The following is an 18,418-nucleotide window of genomic DNA, read 5'->3' as shown; positions in this document are numbered from 1 at the left end:
ACCCCCGCCTTCCTGGTTGTTTATCTAGATAGATAGTTGAGCTGATTGATCTTCAAAAGGATCAAAGGAGGAAAAAATGCTGCAGAAAGTGCTCCTGTAGCATGATGTAAATATCTGAGATGCTATCATATTTCAGCCATGCAGGGGAATGTTAGGCTCTGCACGGGCTGAAATTTATGTTGCCCTGAGGCTTGCTTAGGCATTAAATTACTTTAAAATGATTTTCGTTTTAAAATCTATTTTTGAAATTATATAGCAAAATAACTAAGATACACAGTTAAGATGAATGACGTGGGGCCATGATGGCGGCTTTGCTGTGATCCTTCCAACCTTGACAGAAAGGAAGCAGAGAGGTGTATAATGTGAAGGACCCATTATTTATTTATTTTCCCCCATTTTAAATATCAAGTGCGTTTTGCACTTGAAATGGTCCCTTCTGAAAAATAAGCCTGAATGTGTCTTAAGTCTGTCTTAAGTCTCCACACCCTTATGCCTCGCACCCGTCTCTGTCTTATTGTCCTGCCCATCCTCCCACACAGACTGAAGACTCCCCTCTTTAGATTGCACCATCTCTTCCCTGACCTCCTTTAGATAGGCTTTCTTTTTCCTCTGTTTTTCTTTGGATTTTGTTAGATATATCTGTGTAAATATAGGTTATCTGCCTGGTGGTGCTTTATTTAATTATAATACAAATCCTTGTTTGTTAGATTAAGATCACACTAATTGATTATTAATGGAAATATGTGCCTGGGTGGTTCAGTATTTTTCTTGTCCTGAGAGTAACACTGATGTTCTCCACTACACTTACGTTACCCTGGATAACAGCGTACGTGTAGTGAGAGTAATGCAATGTAACGTTTAATGAGCATCTACATTTACACTTACATTCGGGCATTTCAGAGATGCTGTTACCCGGAGTGGCTCACAAAACTCTATGCATTCGGGCTAGGCAATGAGTAGAGATGATGTGGAGCCATCACACTGTCTCACAGCCAATAGGAGCAGGCAGTACATAGACAAGCAGTGATCAGAGTCACAGCCAATAGGAGCAAGCAATACATAGACCAACAGTGATCAGAGTCACAGCCAATAGGAGCAAGCAATACATAGACCAACAGTGATCAGAGTTGCAGCCAATAGGAGCAAGCAATGCATAGACCAACAGTGATTAGTCACAGCCAGTCGAAGAAGGCAGTAAATTGCCCAACGGTGATCAGAGTCACAGCCAATAGAAGCAGGCAGTACATTGCCCAACAGTGATCAGAGTCATAGCCAATAGGATCAGTCAGTATATAGACCAACGGTGATCAGAGTCACAGCCAATAGGAGCAGGCATACATAGACCAACAGTGATCAGAGTCACAGCCAATAGGAGCAAGCAATACATGGACCAACAGTGATCAGAGTCACAGCCAATCGGAGCAGGCAGTACATTGCCCAACGGTGATCAGAGTCACAGCCAATAGGATCAGTCAGTACATAGACCAACGGTGATCAGAGTCACAGCCAATAGGATCAATCAGTACATAGACCAACGGTGATCAGAGTCACAGCCAATAGAAGCAGGCAGTACATTGACCAGAAGTGATCAGAGTCACAGCCAATAGGAGCAGACAGTACATTGACCAACAGTGCTCCTCATATTAAGACTCATTATGTGGTGTGGCTCCCAGAACTTGAGCACGGAGCTCTAATTACCACCTGTATTGTGTCGTATCAATAGTACCTCCTAATATTACCAAGTCTTTTTCTTATTGCTGCTGACACTAATGAACCCCTTCTTAATATAGCCCTGCCTGAAATTGTTATTGTCCAAATGCGCACCTTTGAATGTTCACAGTTTAAATGACATTTTCCCAGTCTCTGTCCAGATCTGTAATCTATTTGACCCAACCCCCGCCCCCGCCCCCGCCCCCGCCCCCCTCAGGGTTTTATTGCCAAATGCAAACATAACCATTTTGTCCACTGATGTCCTAATAAAGGTTAGTGGTCTTAAGTAGATCCCTGGGGTCCCCCTGGGGTCAGTGTGTGGGCTATTTCGGCTCTTGCTTAGTTTGGTTAATGTGCTTGATGCGTACTCACTGGCCGGTCGGGGTACGTTGCCGATCAAGTCCGCTCATACGATTCAGGTGAATGTTCTCACTGTCTCCTGTACTGTAGACTGGTCTGGATAAGAGTCTGACCAATGAAAGTACGCAAATGAAAGTAAAACTCTTGTATGCAATATTGACTTGACCTACCTGCTTATGAAAAGGTGAAAAACTCTTCTCGGGCATATTGTTTTTGGATTGTCACTTTTGAGAAGCAGGCGACATAGTTTGATCTGGCAAACTCTCTCTGTGTGACCACAGGAATGTTACCTGTTTTTTCTTCTCCCCCTACTGACACCAAATGAATACTTTTGGGGCAATTGGGGTCACACCAGAGGTCTCTCAAATGTATGTGATGCCTTAGAACAGGGCTGCCCAACCCTGTTCCTGTCCGTCTACCTTCCTGTAGGTTTTAATTCCAACCCTAACAAAGCGCACCTCATTGAACAGTTAATGATCTCACTGAGCTGCTGATTAGTCGAGTCAGGTTTGCCAAATTAGGGCTGAAAGGAAAACCCGCAGGCCGGTAGATCTCCGGAACGAGGTTTGGGCAGCTCTGCCCTAGAATTTTCTCCCTTTAAAGTTTTATTACTTTACTGCTAGTCGGTGGCTAGAGAAACACTGCACGGCTGAAGGATGCTGGACAAGATCTGGCGTTTGGATGCGATCTGTGATGTTTAATTGGAAGCACTGAGTGAAAATCTTAATGTCTGTTGGATAAGTGAGGAGTTTTAACAGTAGCAGTTGATGCACTTGGGTTCGGTATTCAGAGTGCCATGTCAGGATGCGTGCGTGGGTTAGGACCCAAATGCGGAGGGGGAAAAAACTCAAACTCCAAAATGGGATGAACAAAAGACTTTACTAACACAGGACAAAAAGGGAACAAAAAGCCTCGCAGGGCAACTCTTCAGAACAAAGGAAACTTCAGAAACGCAGGGAAACCAAAAGTCCAAAAACACGTGGAAAGCAGAACATGGCAGGAACACATGGGGCAGGAACCAGATCAGGCGTATACGCGACAAACACAACCAACAAGGATCCAGCACCTGAGTCCAGGAGACGGGAACTTAAATAGACAGACACTGACGAGACACAGGAGGGCACCACGAACAATCAGGCCACGGAAAGGGAAGGGAAAACGAGACAGCCAGAAAACAACGATTGGACAATTGAAAACAATCATACAATTAAACAGGGGGGAGCAGGACACAAAACAGAAGTGCCGCCCTCTGGCGGCCCAACAAGGGAAACACAGACAGGAAAACACAGAACCATGACATGCCAGATGTTAAACAAGGGTGTTCACTGGTTAAAACCACTGGATTCAGAAATCAAACGCATTTCCTATGATCCTCACCTCCTCGACCACATACACGTGATCCTTTTCACTGTTTTTCTTTTGTATTCTGTGTCCTGTTCATCAGAATAGGATGTTTCTCAGCTTGTGTCCTCTGTAATGTACATGCACAGTATGTGCACGGTCTCGCAACATCTGTGGGGGTTATGGGTACCTGCACTGTTACAGTTGTTTTGGTGGAACTAGCTTTTCATGTGTCTATAGGCTTCAACCTCACATCAGTTCAGCAGGACGGCAAAATGTCTGTGTGCATGTGTATATGCGTATGTGCATGTGTGTGTCTGTGTCCATGTGTGTGCATGTAGGTGTGTGCACATGCGAGTGTAAGTGTGTGTGTGTATGTGAGTGTGTATGTGTGCATGTAGGAGTGTGCAAGTGCGAGAGTGTGTGTGTGTGTGTGTGTGTGTGTGTGCATGAAGGTGTGTGCACATGCGAGTGTGTTTGTGTGTGTGTGTGTGTGTGTGTGTGCTGTAAAGCCCTTGGGCATTTTGTCGCAGTGGTTTGGTTTGTATCAGGCCTGATTAAAGCACAGTGTGGTTCTGAACCTCAAAGCCTCAGACACAAAATTTAAACAACTGTCTCTTGTGCAAACATAACCACGCCCTCTTCTCTTTAGAGCTCTTTGTGTGCATGTGTGTGTGTGTGTGTGTGTGTGCATGTGTGTTTGTGTGTGCCTGTGTGCAAGTGTATGTGTGTTTGTGTGTACATGCATGCATGTATTCTTCTTTAAAACATGAGGGAGGGTGGTCAGGTCAAGATGTTTTCCAGTTTGTTTGTTTGTTTGTTTTTTTGCACAGGAGCAATGGCAAGTTTCTAAGTGCTTCAGCTGCAGGTAAAATTGCAGCCTTCTATGCAAATGGAGTAAAGTGTGCAGATTCAGGCCTGTGGGGGTTTTTGGCGCGGTCCTGCCTCCGGTGCACACGGTGCTTCTCCTCAGATCACACAGAGCTCCTTTTGTTCGAGGGAAGCCGCGATCGCTGCCAACAAACGCAGCAGAAGACAGGAGAACGCACGCAGCGGGCACTGAGGGGCGGGGCTGCTCAAAGGGGGCGGGGTGGGGTGGGGTGTGGGTAGGTGGGGGGCCAAATCTGCTCTGCTGGGTGTTATGAACTTTGACCCTCACTGGCCACTCTACTGCATTAACCCTTCTGATGAGTAGTTTTTTTTTCTTTCAAAATTCAGTGTTCTGGAACTCCGTTGATTTCAGTTACCAGCAGTGATTGTGACATCAGCATTAGAATGTTCAGTTAAGAACATTCCAGTCGCACATTTGTGACCTCACACCATAAAGGGCTAGAGACACGGTTAGCCTGCTGTGCTAAAAACCAAGGGCTTCTGCAGCTGGCGGAGCTAATCGTGCCCCAGGGGCTAACGTACCGTTCTGTAGCAGCAGGTGCTTGCATGCTAACTCACAGCTCTGCACACGTAACGTGACTTTTAAATGTCCGGGGTCAAGCAGAAACACCTGTGCTCATGCTGTAGGTACTGAGGTGATTTATGAGATATAAAAGAAGCTTGGCTTTCTCTCTGAAAGAGTAACAGTGTTTTTCGGGTTTCCTCAGTTCTCTGGCAGGGCGTGGCTCCAAAGTCGGAATGTTTTGGATTTTCACTCTGAGACACAGAGATGCACATTATTACAGAGAGAGAGAGAGAGAGGGTGGAGAGAGAGAGAGGGATGGGGAAAGGGAGTGAGAGAGGGAGAGGGGGAGAGAGAGAGAGGAAGGGAGTGAGAGAGGGAGAGGGGGGAGAGAGCAAGTGGGGAGAGAGAGAGAAAGAGAGAGAGAGTGAGTGAGAGGGATGGGAAAGGGAGAGAGAGAGAGGAAGAGGGTGAAGAGAGAGAGGGATGGGGAAAGGGAGTGAGAGAGGGGGAGAGAGCAAGTGAGGAGAGAGAGAGAAAGGGAGAGAGAGAGTGAGTGAGTGAGTGAGAGGGATGGGGAAAGGGAGAGAGAGAGGGAGAGGGTGGAGAGAGAGAGGGAGAGAGAACCTGGGTGTGTATGTATATGTCTCTCTATACTTGCATATGTATACACAACACAAATTTACTTGTCATGCAAATAAAGCACATTTGAATTGAATTTGAGAAAGAGAGAGAAAGAAGGGGAGCTAAAAGTAGTTTTTCTAAAATGTCACTCAGCTGACTCCCTACGCACCTTAAGGAGTAAACAACAGAAACGACAGGCTTCGCTGAATTGACAGGAGACCATTCAGTTCAGTCCAGTGGCTGCACTGATGGGAGCTTCTGTAAGTGGTGTAGGGGGGTAAGGTGCATGACATCATCAGATCAACGCGTGCAAAACAAGTACCAAATGAAATTTGGCAGAAAAAGAGCCAAAATTCCTCACACTGGGGTGTGGAGTGAGGCAGGGGTGCAGTTTCGGGCCATATTGTGCAGTATCCTGCATGCAGGATCACACAGGAATGCTCGAACAATGTGTTACAGAATTAGACCCATATCCAGCTCTCATTCTCATCCAATAAAGGAGCATTACGTTTAAATAAAAAAATGTAACGGTCAGAACCAGACAACAAACTATGGCTTAGCTCTTTATATATCATGCACACAAAATAAGCCCAATTTACTGTTGGTCCTGCTTCTCAACTGCCAACTGTAAAAAAGATTTTGACTATTGTTTAAAAAAAATCACAGAAGAAATGCAGCCTTAAAATAGGAAGACAAGGAGGTGTAGTATATCTAATTTATGATATGTGGTTGTGTGATTGTGTTACCTGTTACTGGTGCTGTTTTGTGGTTGCCACCTTTGCTTAGGCAATAGTGTATAATGACCTGCCAATATACCATCAGATTTAATCTGAGAGAGGGAGACAGGAACAGAGAGAGAGAGGGAGGAAGAAATAATGGATGGGGAGGGGGAAAAAGTGAGGGGAGAGAGGAAGATGGAGAGAGTGAGGGGGGAGAGGGAAAGAGGGAGAGGAGTGGGAGAGAGGGATAGAGGGAGTGGGAGAGAGAGAAAGATGGAGAGAGGGAGTGGGAAGAGAGAGAGGGAGTGGGAGAGAGGGAGAGAGTGAGAGGAGAGAGGGAGTGGGAGAGAGGGAGAGGGAAAGAGAGAGAGTGGGAGAGAGGGAACGAGGGAGTGTGAGATAAGGTGTATCACGGAAGGACGGATGTTCTGCTCAGGTTCCAAAATCAACACATTTATGAGGAGGCTGCAGTATTACTGTTTCAGCCTGTTACCTCGGTTACATTCCTGCTGTTGAGTGCTCTGTGATCTCAGCGTGGGGAAGGAGAGCACTGGGGCTCTGCCAGTTAAGATGTTCTCTTCAGATTACTGGAGTTAAACCTGCAGACCCTGCGGCCCTCCAGGACTGCAGTTAAACCTGCAGACCCTGTGGCCCTCCAGGACTGGAGTTAAACCTGCAGACCCTGTGGCCCTCCAGGACTGCAGTTAAACCTGCAGACCCTGTGGCCCTCCAGGACTGGAGTTAAACCTGCAGACCCTGTGGCCCTCCAGGACTGGAGTTAAACCTGCAAACCCTGTGGCCCTCCAGGACTGGAGTTAAACCTGCAAGCCCTGTGGCCCTCCAGGACTGGAGTTAAACCTGCAGACACATCGCCCCCTTCAGGACTGGAGTTAAACCTGCAGACACAGCGCCCCCTTCAGGACAGGAGTTAAACCTGCAGACACAGCACCCCCTCCTGGACTAGAGTTAAACCTGGAAGCATCTGTAGGGTTTGGCGACCCTGTCTTACATCCCTAGTATGAAAGTGTAAAATGGGAGGCTGTTGAAGGGTTTCATTGGTACAACCCTCCCTCATGCTTTTTGATTAATGGGGCATTCAATTTCTGCTCCAGGAGAAAAATCTGGAAAAGGGGCATACTGGAGGCTGTTACAGCCATGCCAGTACCAGCTGGTTTGAGCTGGTTTGAGCTGGCTTGTTCTTTCGCGGCTCTCTGGCATTGCTCCGTGTTTATCTGTAATATTTGCTGTGTGTGCGGTAAGTGCTTGACGTGTTTTGATACTGTAAGCGGTTAGCGGTTGGCATTGTCATGGCGTTTTTAGCTCCTTTGAAGAGGGGGCTTGCCAATGCCTGTCAGGCAGATTTTTGTCTTATTTTTTTCTTATTTTTATTCCCTCTTTTGCTTTTCTCCCTAATTGGGAATGTGTCTTACGTTCACATTCATTTGCTGCTGATGACGATGAGGATTTCTCAAACCACCTGTACATAAATTCCATGCTCATATCTGACATAGGCAGTTCAGTCACTGAAAAGCTGTTGTTTAAATTTGATTGTTTAATCTGATAAGTGCATCTGATGCTGATTCATTTTGCTGACTCACTGTGTTCTCTCCTGTTGCGAATTCATAAAAGCCAGAGGGGAAAGACCTTTAAGCCCCTTAGGCTAACACACACGCACGCGCACACACCAGAGACGTGGGAATTGCTATGGACAGGAGGCAGGAGCAGGCTGCAGTTTCCAGACTGGCCAGCGGCGTCACTGTTGTGCAGAGAGGCGTATTAATTTCTCACCTCTTTCTTCACGTTTCCTCTTCATTACGCGAGTCGCACGTTTTTTTCTTTCTCTTTTTTTTTTGAACATCTTTGTGTGTTTTTGCACCGTGGTTGCAGAACAAATTTCACATCTGGGACCAGGAAGTTGATTCATTTTTTCATTCATCTATGGTTGGTTGATTGATTGGCTGAGTGATTGACTGATTGGTTGATTGATTCATTGATTGGTCGATTGATTAATTGGCTGATTGATTTTTTGATGGAAGACCAGCATCTCCCAGCCCAGCTCCCCGGGGACCTGGAATATCACGTCCAGATTGCTGCTGGTGTCATACTTTCTGCGGGGATTGGCGCCGGTGTTCTCCCGGTTTTCTCGTATGATGACAGACAGACAGACAGACAGACAGGCAGACCGTGTGACTAAGTCCTCCCTCCCCCGGGCGACGCCACAACCAGTTAGTCGTCCTCCCGCGGCACTTCCGCGCACCGCTGGCAACGGAGCAGTCTGGATGCAGCGGCAGCCCGTCAAACGCACGCCGCTAAGGAAATGTATTTAAATTAGCCAACAACGCGGAACAAATAAACGACACAGATTCAGAATGCCAGCCAGGGCGAATGCGGGTGGATTCGTTTCGTCGACGGGGCGGAGTTGTGTGTAAAGGACGTGCGGGCGATACCCACAGCGCCTGCGCTTTCTCCTGCCTCGTGGCTAACGCTGGGCTGGCCCGAGGCTCGGCTGGGGCCGGATGGGGACCTTGCTGGGAGAACTGGCTGCTATTCCTGCTGGCAGTGGCCTTGTTAGGGCAGTAGGGGGGCAGACACGTGCACACACACATACACACATGTGCAAGTATGCATGCATACACACAAACACACATACACACATGTGCAAGCATGCATGCGCACGTGGACACACACAAACACACACACACACGTGCACACACACAAGCATACATACACACATGTACGCATTCATGCACACACACGTTTACACATGTTTACTATGTGTACTATGCATAAAATGGGCTGTAATTCCTACATGGATTACTGGATAGGGATGTTATACCATTAAATTAAAGCTGACAGTCTGCGCTTTAACCTCATATTTATTGTTTCATTTCCAATTCAATGTTCTGGTGTACAGACTGAGAACTGCAAAAATTGTGTTGCTGTCCAAATACAGTGCGGTCTGCACTGTTCATATACATATAAAACCTGTTTTTGAAACACTAGCTCATATATGGTCAGTATTGCCACTTTCAGATACTGCAATCAGTGCATATGTATATTTTCTAAAATATACTGCTGTGAAAATATTTTTTCCTGATGTTTAAAATTCAGCGCAGTTTCCTGACCTGTTCAGCAACCGGTGCTTCCCTTATCTCAGCCTTTCACTTCCCCCCTGTTTTAATAATGAAATGAGCTTGAGTGCGCCGTGAGGACCCATCGTGTGTGCGTGTGTTCCCTGTTACCTGCAGGAGCTGTTATTGCTGCTCTTATTATTAACGCAGAGCTAGCTGCGGGTGAGGCCATGCCGGAAAAATGCCTGCCCATGAGATAGAATATGACAACGAACCGTCCCGTCTAAATTCTTTGGCTGTGGTGTCGGTTGCTTTGGCGCCCGGTTGCCCAATAAAAACACAGCCTCCCTACAAGCCGCCGCCTGTATGGAGATTTTTTTTATTTTTTTTTAATCCCGGGGGCAAACTGACAGAATGAAGGTATCTGTCCTAACCTGCGTGGCAGGTATTCAACCACCACGCCAGAGGTAACGTCGCGTCCTGCTCCCGTATCGAAACCCACGAGCCCCTGGTGGTTCAGGGGCCAGGGTGAAAGGGCAAAGGTCAAGGTTGTCTGTAAGCACTGCATTTCAGCGGCCCAAACCCCGAAAGGGTGTCGTTCTATTTTTGGGCGGGCATGTCCGTGGGCACCTCAAACGCTGTTTTGCTTTGCTCGCGCACCTTTTGTCTTCGTGACAGAACAATGAAACACGACGGTGAGTCATTCACCTGGAAATTCTGTCCTGCAGGTCTATTTTAAATTAATTCATTCATTGTCATCATAATAATGGTATTTATAATAATTATTGTAATAATAATAATGATAATAATAATAAATGGTGTGTATGACCTGTGATAGATTGGGGACCTGTCCAGGGCGTATTCCTGCCTCCCGCCCAATGCAGGCTGGGATAGGCTCCAGCACCCCCCACGACCCTGCCTTGGATAAGCGAGTTAGATAATGGATGGATGGATGGATGGATGGATGGATGGATGGATAATCATAATAACAAGAAACTGCAATCTGCTCTGGAGTTGCTTAAAGTGTATTTTCCTGCTTTAAACCTCTAAACTGTCAATGCCCCTAGTTGTTTGGCAGTCGGAGGGTTGCCGGTTCGATCCCCCACCCTGGGCATGTCGAAGTGTTCCTGAGCAAGACACCTAACCCCTAATTGCTCCCGGTGAATGAGAGGCATCAATTGTAAAGCGCTTTGGATAAAAACGATATATAAATGCAGTCCATTTACCATTTACCATTGCCCCAAAAACAGCTATTGTAATTCTGGCAGGTCATAGTAAATTTCTGCATCTGAAATAGCACACAAACTGTATGGGCCAATCAAAAACATGTATAATGTGGTATGTATAATGGTAACAGTATGTTTTAAGAACTCCAGAAAGTGAACCACCCCTTTCATGTGCAGGTGGTGAGAAGACAGGTTTGTCCGTGTTTCTGCAGTAAATATTGGGACGTGTCAGATTTGTTCTTCTGCTGTGTCCTTGTGATGCCTGTCCTTTGCTGTGACTCTGGGGTATCAGATAACCGCTCTTTATGTGAATGTTGACTCTGGGCGACACCCTCCTGGATGACATGCTGTAGATTCGGCATGAGCAGAACCGGGACAAACCGTCCGATTCTGGTTTCCTTCTCTGGAGTCACGGACAGCGATAAACTCACTGGGGTCCTGCAGTTTTTTCCCCCCGACAAGTTATCAAATTGAGAAGAAAAAAAAAATATTATGGACTTAGCCCTTTGAGGAATAAGTTTTTCTAAAATGTTTTTTTTTTCTTCTTCATAATTGTAAGTGTTCTGCAACGCCATTCCTTTCAATCACCAGCAGTGATTGCTACATCAGCATTAGAATGCTCTTAACTGACTATTCTAATGCTGATATACTGCATATAAGGTGTAAGATCACAAATGTGTGATTAGAATGTTCTTTACTGAGTGTTTGTGATCTTGCACCTCAAAGGGTTAAAGCAGGAAGACTGAAATCAGGTTCTCAATGGCCAGTGGTGCTGCTGGTTTTCTTTTCTATCTGTTGGTTAATTGATCAATTAATGCTACTGATTGGCCAGAGATTTAACTCACCCGGCACTCCTGGATTAAATCAGTCCTGATTAGGGGGGAGGAATGAGAACCAGCAGCATTACTGGCCCTGAGGGCCACATTCGAACATACCTCTGGCTTCAGGCTTCTTGAAAACAGGAAAAATTAGGCCGAATCTCTCTAAAGTGCTTGATGTGGAAACCGTAATGTCCACATTATTATAAAAATTTGATTTTCTCTTGAAACTGATCCTGGATCACAGCCCGTGTTCCACTCAGAACGGACTGGGTTTTTATCGGGGAGAGTCCGAGCCCCTCTCTGGTCCAGGGTTCGAAGGCCGCCGCCCACAGTCATTTTCCTGTTCGCACAGTCGGCAGACTCCCATGTCAATAAAGCAGGCACCGCGGTCACTCTGCTTCAAAGGCTTTGGAGTTTCTGAGTCACGGAAAAATAGGGGGTAGAAGAACAGAAAACAACTACTTATCCTGCGTCACGTTATGCACTACATCGCGCTTAAAGAGAAGCTCAATATTTCCCCCTGCTGTCCAAAGAAGGTACAGCACGTCCTGCAACCTATTTTTCGTCAAATCTATTTTTCTGTTTACAGAGGTCAGATGTGACTGTGGAAGACTGCTCTGGAAAGTAGGAAGTTTTTTCAGCATAAAAATGTCTCATCAGTCATATCAAGAAATAACAGGGACTTATTTGCAAATAAAAAATAATTTATGTGGATCAATTTATTAATATATAAACATATTGAAAATATGCCAGTAATTGCCACTTTGGCATCAGTGGAAAATATCTGAATATAAACAATGGAAATGTATAAATAAGCAAACTGACAATATATTGGCAAGAACTGAATAATAATATTTTGATTGAACAAATATATATCGCAATATATTTTCAGTGTTTATGGAATATTTATTTTAGTGTGTATTTATTTCATTTTAGCATTACAGATAAATATTACCAAAATATATTGGCTTTCTTTTTTTTTGGTGTTTGAGATCTTTGTCCTGAGGAAAATACATGATGAGAGCTGGTCCTTTCTTTTCATTTCAGAAAGCTTTAGACTTCAATTTATTTGCCTTAATCAGAGTGACTTACGACAAGAACAATGCGCAGAACAGAATCGAAAACAAATGGAGAATTAATAAACTGTACTGTCCTATGTTCCGTGCATAGTTCCATATTACACGGGATTTATGCATGACTATTACAAATTATTACCGGTCTTATGGTTCGCTGCTCGTGTTTGTGCTCTTTCTCTGAGTGTTATGTGCAGTGACGTCTGGAGAACTGGTCCAGGTGACGTGTTCATCCTCTGTTAACGTGGGATTTGTTTCAGGAATGTTTTGATGGTGTGTGCGGTACGGTATGTAACGAATGCAATATACATGTAACTATGTAATTTAGCCACTATATAGACTGCAGTTAATTACTTCTTTTACGTTCTGTTATTAAATACTATTATCTAAATACCCGTGTAATACATGTGTGTGAAAGAAGCAACTTTGATTTGAAACGCAAAATAATTGTGTAAAACTGACAATGAAGTTTTATCTGATCTGATTTAATGTAATTAATGCATGTGGCCACTGGGAGGCGCGCTTCAACATACAGCTGAAATCGTAGCCTTTTGGGCAGGGTGGAGGAGGTTGGTTTTTTGGTGGTCACTGCTATGTCGCGTCCCCTTCCGAAAAATAGCTCTGGGATTTTTCACGCGTCCCTAACTGCGCGCGTAATTAGCGCGCTGGCAGGAAGTTCGACCTCGCGGCCACACCCGCTGTTACATTTAGCGTCGTTCACGGTGTCCCCCGTGTTCACAGCGAGAGGAGAGAAAGAGAGAGAGAGAGAGAAAGTTTTTTTTTTCTTGTATTAAACCCCAGAAATTCTGGATAATTTCTATTTCTATAATAACTGCAATACTCTCTTTTACAAGCAAGACCTGGGCACACATTCATGTTAGCATTTCGGCTCTGTAGCACTGTTCTCAGTTTAGATATTCCTATGAAAAAACGAGCACTTCCATTGATTATATAGTCATTTCTAATGTTATTATTGTTATTATTTGTATTATTAGTATTATAACAAGAATAATAATATTTCTTGCTTTTAAATCATTTTTATTTATGGTTTTGTTTCTTAATATGCCCTGTAGGGTGGGGGGGGGTTGAGGTCTGATACAGTAGGGGAAGGGTTGGGGACGGGGTGTTTTTGTGAAATATGTGCTGTATTTGCAAAATGCATTAAATACTTGTCCCAGAACAAAAATGCTTTGGAAGGCATGCTCCACACAAATGTGCACTATGTAGTATTTTCTAATTAATGGTTATTCGTGTAATGGTGTGAGTTTACAGTGTAATCATTTTTAATAAGGAGTCTAGGCCACACAACATAGCTCCATTGTCTTCACTTGAGCTGGATCTCAATCTCTGTCTACATATTTGTTACTATTGATTTCTAGTTGTTATCCTGTTGACACGCACAGCGACGGTTATGTTATTATGAAACATGTCGGAGCCTAACAGGTGAAAAAAATATGGAAACCAGCCCAAAACTATTTTCAGCGTGGCATTTCTCTCCATTGTGTCCTGCGCCGACGTTCCGTGTTGACGGCTGGTAAGTCCCTCTCGGCCGACGCCCAACTGGACATTTTAAAACAAACGATTCTTCTCTTTAACTAGAGCCAGAAGACTCGGGGGTCAAACGCTCCCTGGTTCTGTTTCAAGGCCCTGGAGTTTCCCACACCTAGGTGGGGGCTCGCACCTTTCTTTAACCTAATGTGGGTCATGTGACCTCCAACCCCCCAGAGAGTTGTCCTGTTGGGGGAAGAGGCCTCTGGAGGACAAGACGAGGTGGGGGGGTGGGGGGGGGGGTCACTGTGTTTGCAGCACGTAACAGCCCTTCTACAGTAACACTTTCACCAGTTTCCAAAATCCTGATACATGAGATTTTTTTTGGACAAACTGTCGCCTAGAGGGGGGGTCAGGAGGAGGAGGTAGTAGAGACAGAGTCGAATTAATCGAGTAATGCTGCAATTTCGCCTCTTTTGGCTCTTAAAATGCCATTTTCACTGCTGTGTGCTGTGAGGTATTGGGACTGAAGTGTGGACATCTGAGATAGGTCCTCAGAGTGCGAGGCTTTGGAGCTATGAACGTCCGCCAAAAAAAACCCGCAAGCAACAGTTCTGTGGGCCTCGTTTTGCATTTGTTATCGTCTGTGGTACCCTTTAATTACACTGGGCTGGTCAGAAAAGGATGGGCTGCCCCTTTATCGCCCGATTCCTCCCAAGATTTCTCCCCATCAGGGAGTTTTTTCTCTCCACCCTTCGAGGGTTTTTCTCTACACTGGGGTTTTTTTTTTTTTGTTAACCCTCCTTCGCTTGCTTTTTGAGGGTGCAGGCCATGGTTTCTAGCCTGGTGTGTGACAGTGTTTCTGTCAAAAGTGGCCATGCAAAAATAAACCTCTTTTGATCTGAACATCTCTCGTTACGGATTGCGTTTTTTTTCTTTCCCTCCCAAACCGAGGTGATTTTGGGGGTAGGAGGGGGTTAAAAGCGTCCCGTGGCTGCGTGCCCTGCCCTCTGCCTTGATTCGGTTCCCGGAGAGGAAGCTGCCACGCCTCTTCCTCCTGCCCGTTTGGACGAGAGGCGCTGCGCCACGCCCGACGCTGGAGAACGCGAGAGCGTCCTTCTGGGGCTCCTCTCCGACGCCCGCCAGACGCCAGGGCTCTCCAGAGGCCAGGGCTCTTACGCGCGGGCGGGCGGTTGGGCGCGGTTGGGCATGGTCGGGCACGTTGAGTCACAGGGGTACTGTGGGTTCCCCGTTTCCTCTCTCCTTTAATTACGTTTCAATTTGTCTTATTGCTACCTGCGTTTACATTTTTATTTCTGTTTTTTGTGTTTTTGTCTCCCCTGTGGGGGTGGGAGGGGGTGGGGGTGGCGGGTAGGAGGGGTTGAGGGTGGAGGTAGAGTAGGAGAAGGGTTGGGGGCGAGGGGCGGGGGGGGCAGTGTTATTGTGAAATATGTTGCTGTGTTTGCAAAATGCATCAAATACTTTTACCACAAAAAAACATATTTGGAAGGCATGCTCTGCACAAGTTTGCACTGCTCCCCCTGCTGGTTGGGCAGTGGAAGTGCAGCCAGTGACCATGGGGCACGAGGGGTGTTGCTTTATCTCCTCACTTCAGTGTGAGAATCAGGGCAGTTGGTGACGGGTAGGGGGGTGGGGGGGGGGGGCTGAACTTTGCACCAATCAACGCGGTGCATTCCGGTGCTGTCCCAGAGCCTCTGGTCACACTGGCAGTGTCTTTCTGGGACGAGGACTGGAAGGATCAGTTCTCTGGGAATATGGAGAGAGAGCGAGATAGATATTGAGAGAGAGAGAGAGAGAGGGGAGGGGAGGTAGAACTTGCTGTGTCTGGGTGTCAGCACAGTGGAACAGACCGAAGCCTCTCTCTGGCCAGCTGTGCGCTTCCTGTGTTCTGCGTTCCATGTTCCATGTTCCATGTTCCGCGTTCCGTGTTCCTCTTCAGTGGTGAAGACAAGGAGGTTGCAGGTGACTGAGGCACTGTGGACGGCTGCAGGGATTTTGGGGGAGGGGATAGGGAGCAGGGAGGGGTGTGTTGTTGCTACCCCTTCAGTTCAGTCAGCTCATGGAAATATTCTGTGGGATCCATTTAATTTCCTCTCATTTCCTGAGCTGGCTGACCTGAAATGGAACTGAATTGTAAACCCAGCGGAAGGGGGGGGGGGCATGCTCCCCCCCCCACCCCACCCTGAAACACAGGGCTAACCTCCACCCTGCGCTGTGTGCCTGCAGGAGCTTCGACCAGGTGAGCGTGCTGACGGAGTTCAGCGTGCAGAGCGAGCGCCTCTCTCCTGTGGACGTGGACTCGGCCTCCATGTACAGCCTGGACATGTCCCACCGCAGCGCCACCTCGCCCCGGTCCAGGAAGGTAGGCCACTGTCCTCACCTCGTCGCCAGCCCCCGCTCTCGCCACCTCCCCACCCCGCTGATAACCGCCACCCTGCCGCCTGAACCCGCTCCTGGCCTGTGGCCAGTGTGTAAGTTACTGTGTACGCCAGAGTGTGTACGTTACTGTGTACGCCAGAGTGTGTACGTTACTGTGTAGGCCAGTGTGTAAGCTACTGTGTAGGCCAGTGTGTGTAAGCTACTGTGTAGGCCAGTGTGTAAGCTACTGTGTAGGCCAGTGTGTAAGTTACTGTGTACGCCAGTGTGTGTAAGTTACTGTGTAGGCCAGTGTGTAAGTTACTGTGTACGCCAGAGTGTGTACGTTACTGTGTAGGCCAGTGTGTAAGCTACTGTGTAGGCCAGTGTGTAAGTTACTGTGTACGCCAGTGTGTGTAAGTTACTGTGTAGGCCAGTGTGTAAGTTACTGTGTACGCCAGAGTGTGTACGTTACTGTGTAGGCCAGTGTGTAAGTTACTGTGTACGCCAGAGTGTGTACGTTACTGTGTAGGCCAGTGTGTAAGCTACTGTGTAGGCCAGTGTGTAAGTTACTGTGTACGCCAGTGTGTGTAATTTACTGTGTACGCCAGTGTGTGTAAGTTACTATGTAGGCCAGCGTGTAATTTACTGTGTACGCCAGTGTGTGTAAGTTACTGTGTAGGCCAGTGTGTAATTTACTGTGTAGGCCAGTGTGTAAGTTACTGTGTAGGCCAGTGTGTAAGTTACTGTGTAGGCCAATGTGTTATTTACTGTGTAGGCCAGTGTGTAATTTACTGTGTAGGCCAGTGTGTAAGTTACTGTGTAGGCCAGTGTGTAAGTTACTGTGTAGGCCAGTGTGTTATTTACTGTGTAGGCCAGTGCGTAAGTCAGTGCACTAAACCTTAAACCTTCAATCCTTAAACCTAATTCACAACACACTGACAAGTACGAGGATTCCTCATGAAACGTGAGAGAATGTTGCAGCGCAAAAGCTACGCAGTTTTCATGGAAGGGGAAGTGTGTCAAATGACTGTTATCGTAACAGAGTGAGGAGCTGGTCGAGCAGACCCGTCTCGTCTTTAACTCCAGAGCCAAGCTGTGGCATGTTGAGTCCCGGAGGCTAAGCCAGCTGTTAGCGCAGCTCTGAAACTGAACTAAATTTCTCCCGAAAAAAAAAACATTCTGAGGTCGTCTTCTCGGCCTTCTTTACCCCGAACCGATCTCCGTTCGAGTGACATACGCTGCCTGTGCTGCATTTGGTTTGAGTTTTCCCGATTCGCAGTTGTAATCTCAGTTGAAACACAGGCGTTCATTGTTCTGTCGGCGGTCAGAAATGACCCATGTTGCTTGAAAAGGGCGGTTCCAGAAATATGCAAATGGGTGGCTGTCGGCGAAGGCCTGGTTTCAGTCAGAACTCATCCTCAGCTTTACCTCGTAGTTAAATGCAAATGATGCATCTTTATCTGCACGGGTAGAGTTTGCAGAGTTCAGATAATTCTGGAATAACTGCTCGCGCTTGCTGTTCCAGCTGCAGGTTTAAGTTAAGGGTAAATGTTGATTGACTGTGGGCCGCCGGCGGGAGGGAGGTAGGTACAGGAAAGAGGTAGTCCGTATTATGTATCGTGTCTGTCTGTGACATCATCAGGGCGAAGCCTAGGCACGGTGGCCCCGCCCACTTCTCAGGATTTTACTTTTTTTTTTTTTGTGGACAGAGGAAGTGACATCGTTCCTCAGATTGACAGATCAGGGGAACCTGCCCAACACGATTTCACTGTCACCCCTAGGGGCGGCGGTCAATCACCCAGGTTCGGCTGCTGTGATTCGCCGAGGGCTGCGGCGGCGTTTGATGAGTCGGATGGCGGGGAGCCGGTGGGCGGGGCTTGGTGGGGCGGAGGGGGCGGGGCCTCAGCTCGGCCGGTTGCCAGACCAGTTCCGGCTCAGACAAAACGGGCTGACGCTACATTTTTTATGAGCTGTGAGGGAGTGTTTTGGTACGAAGTTGTTCATTTCATTTATAAATACATTTACGTTAGCATGGATAAAAACTGTTTTGTATTTGTATTGTATATTGTGTTATATTATAATGTCATAATAGCCTATTATCTGTATGCGTGTATGTGTGTACATGTGTGAGTGGGTACATACGTACACAGAAACATCACATTTGCTGGTAAATTAACACCATCACCCCTGGTAGATTAGCATCATATTCCTGG

General features: G+C 46.7%; 1 protein-coding gene across 3 annotated transcripts in view; it reads left to right on the top strand.

The window, feature by feature from the left end:
- Positions 1-18,418, top strand: part of crybg1a (crystallin beta-gamma domain containing 1a) — a 67,751-nt gene that overhangs the window by 10,463 nt on the left and 38,870 nt on the right. For all 3 annotated transcript variants that reach the window (XM_064300946.1, XM_064300956.1, XM_064300937.1), the window contains exon 2: positions 16,074-16,209. In XM_064300946.1, the coding sequence (XP_064157016.1) occupies positions 16,074-16,209 (136 nt within the window). The remainder of the gene's footprint in view (positions 1-16,073; positions 16,210-18,418) is intronic.

Source organism: Anguilla rostrata, chromosome 1, assembly GCF_018555375.3.
Source record: "Anguilla rostrata isolate EN2019 chromosome 1, ASM1855537v3, whole genome shotgun sequence".
In the NCBI taxonomy this organism is placed as follows: domain Eukaryota; kingdom Metazoa; phylum Chordata; class Actinopteri; order Anguilliformes; family Anguillidae; genus Anguilla; species Anguilla rostrata.
Note: the sequence above shows the minus strand (reverse complement) of the source record. Positions and strands in the feature narration are given on the sequence as shown.